The sequence below is a fragment of the Crocuta crocuta genome, unplaced genomic scaffold (genome assembly GCF_008692635.1).
Source record: "Crocuta crocuta isolate KB4526 unplaced genomic scaffold, BGI_CrCroc_1.0 scaffold176, whole genome shotgun sequence".
Lineage (NCBI taxonomy): Eukaryota > Metazoa > Chordata > Mammalia > Carnivora > Hyaenidae > Crocuta > Crocuta crocuta.
In genome coordinates this window covers 5,634,053-5,634,318 of record NW_027531905.1, presented here as the reverse complement: position 1 = coordinate 5,634,318, position 266 = coordinate 5,634,053, and the positions used below count along the sequence as shown (strand labels likewise).

The 266-nt window shown below is 69.5% G+C and overlaps 1 protein-coding gene across 3 annotated transcripts in view; it reads right to left on the bottom strand.

Moving 5' to 3' along the window:
- Positions 1-235, bottom strand: part of ITPR2 (inositol 1,4,5-trisphosphate receptor type 2) — a 490,032-nt gene extending 489,797 nt beyond the window's left edge. For all 3 annotated transcript variants that reach the window (XM_077774582.1, XM_077774583.1, XM_077774584.1), the window contains exon 1: positions 31-235. In XM_077774582.1, the coding sequence (XP_077630708.1) occupies positions 31-121 (91 nt within the window). In that variant the 5' untranslated portion in view covers positions 122-235. The remainder of the gene's footprint in view (positions 1-30) is intronic.
- Between the last annotated feature and the right edge of the window lie 31 nt (positions 236-266).

Sequence of the window (266 nt, the reverse complement as noted above, 5' to 3'; positions counted from 1 at the left end):
GCGCTGCCCAGCCCGGGGCCCCGGCTTCCCCCAGGGTGCTGATGAAGCCGTTGACCGAGCCCTCCGCGTACAGGGACACGATGTCCCCTATGTAGAGGAAGCTGGACATTTTATCAGACATGCTGCTTCATGCTCCACAGCAGACGTCCCTCCTCTTCCCGGTGCCCTCACCGCCCTCTCCGGGAGCCGCCGCGGCAGAGGCGGAACGGAGCGCAGCGCCGACAGCGGCGGCGAAGGGCACGCGGCTCAGCCCTGACCCCCGCGCC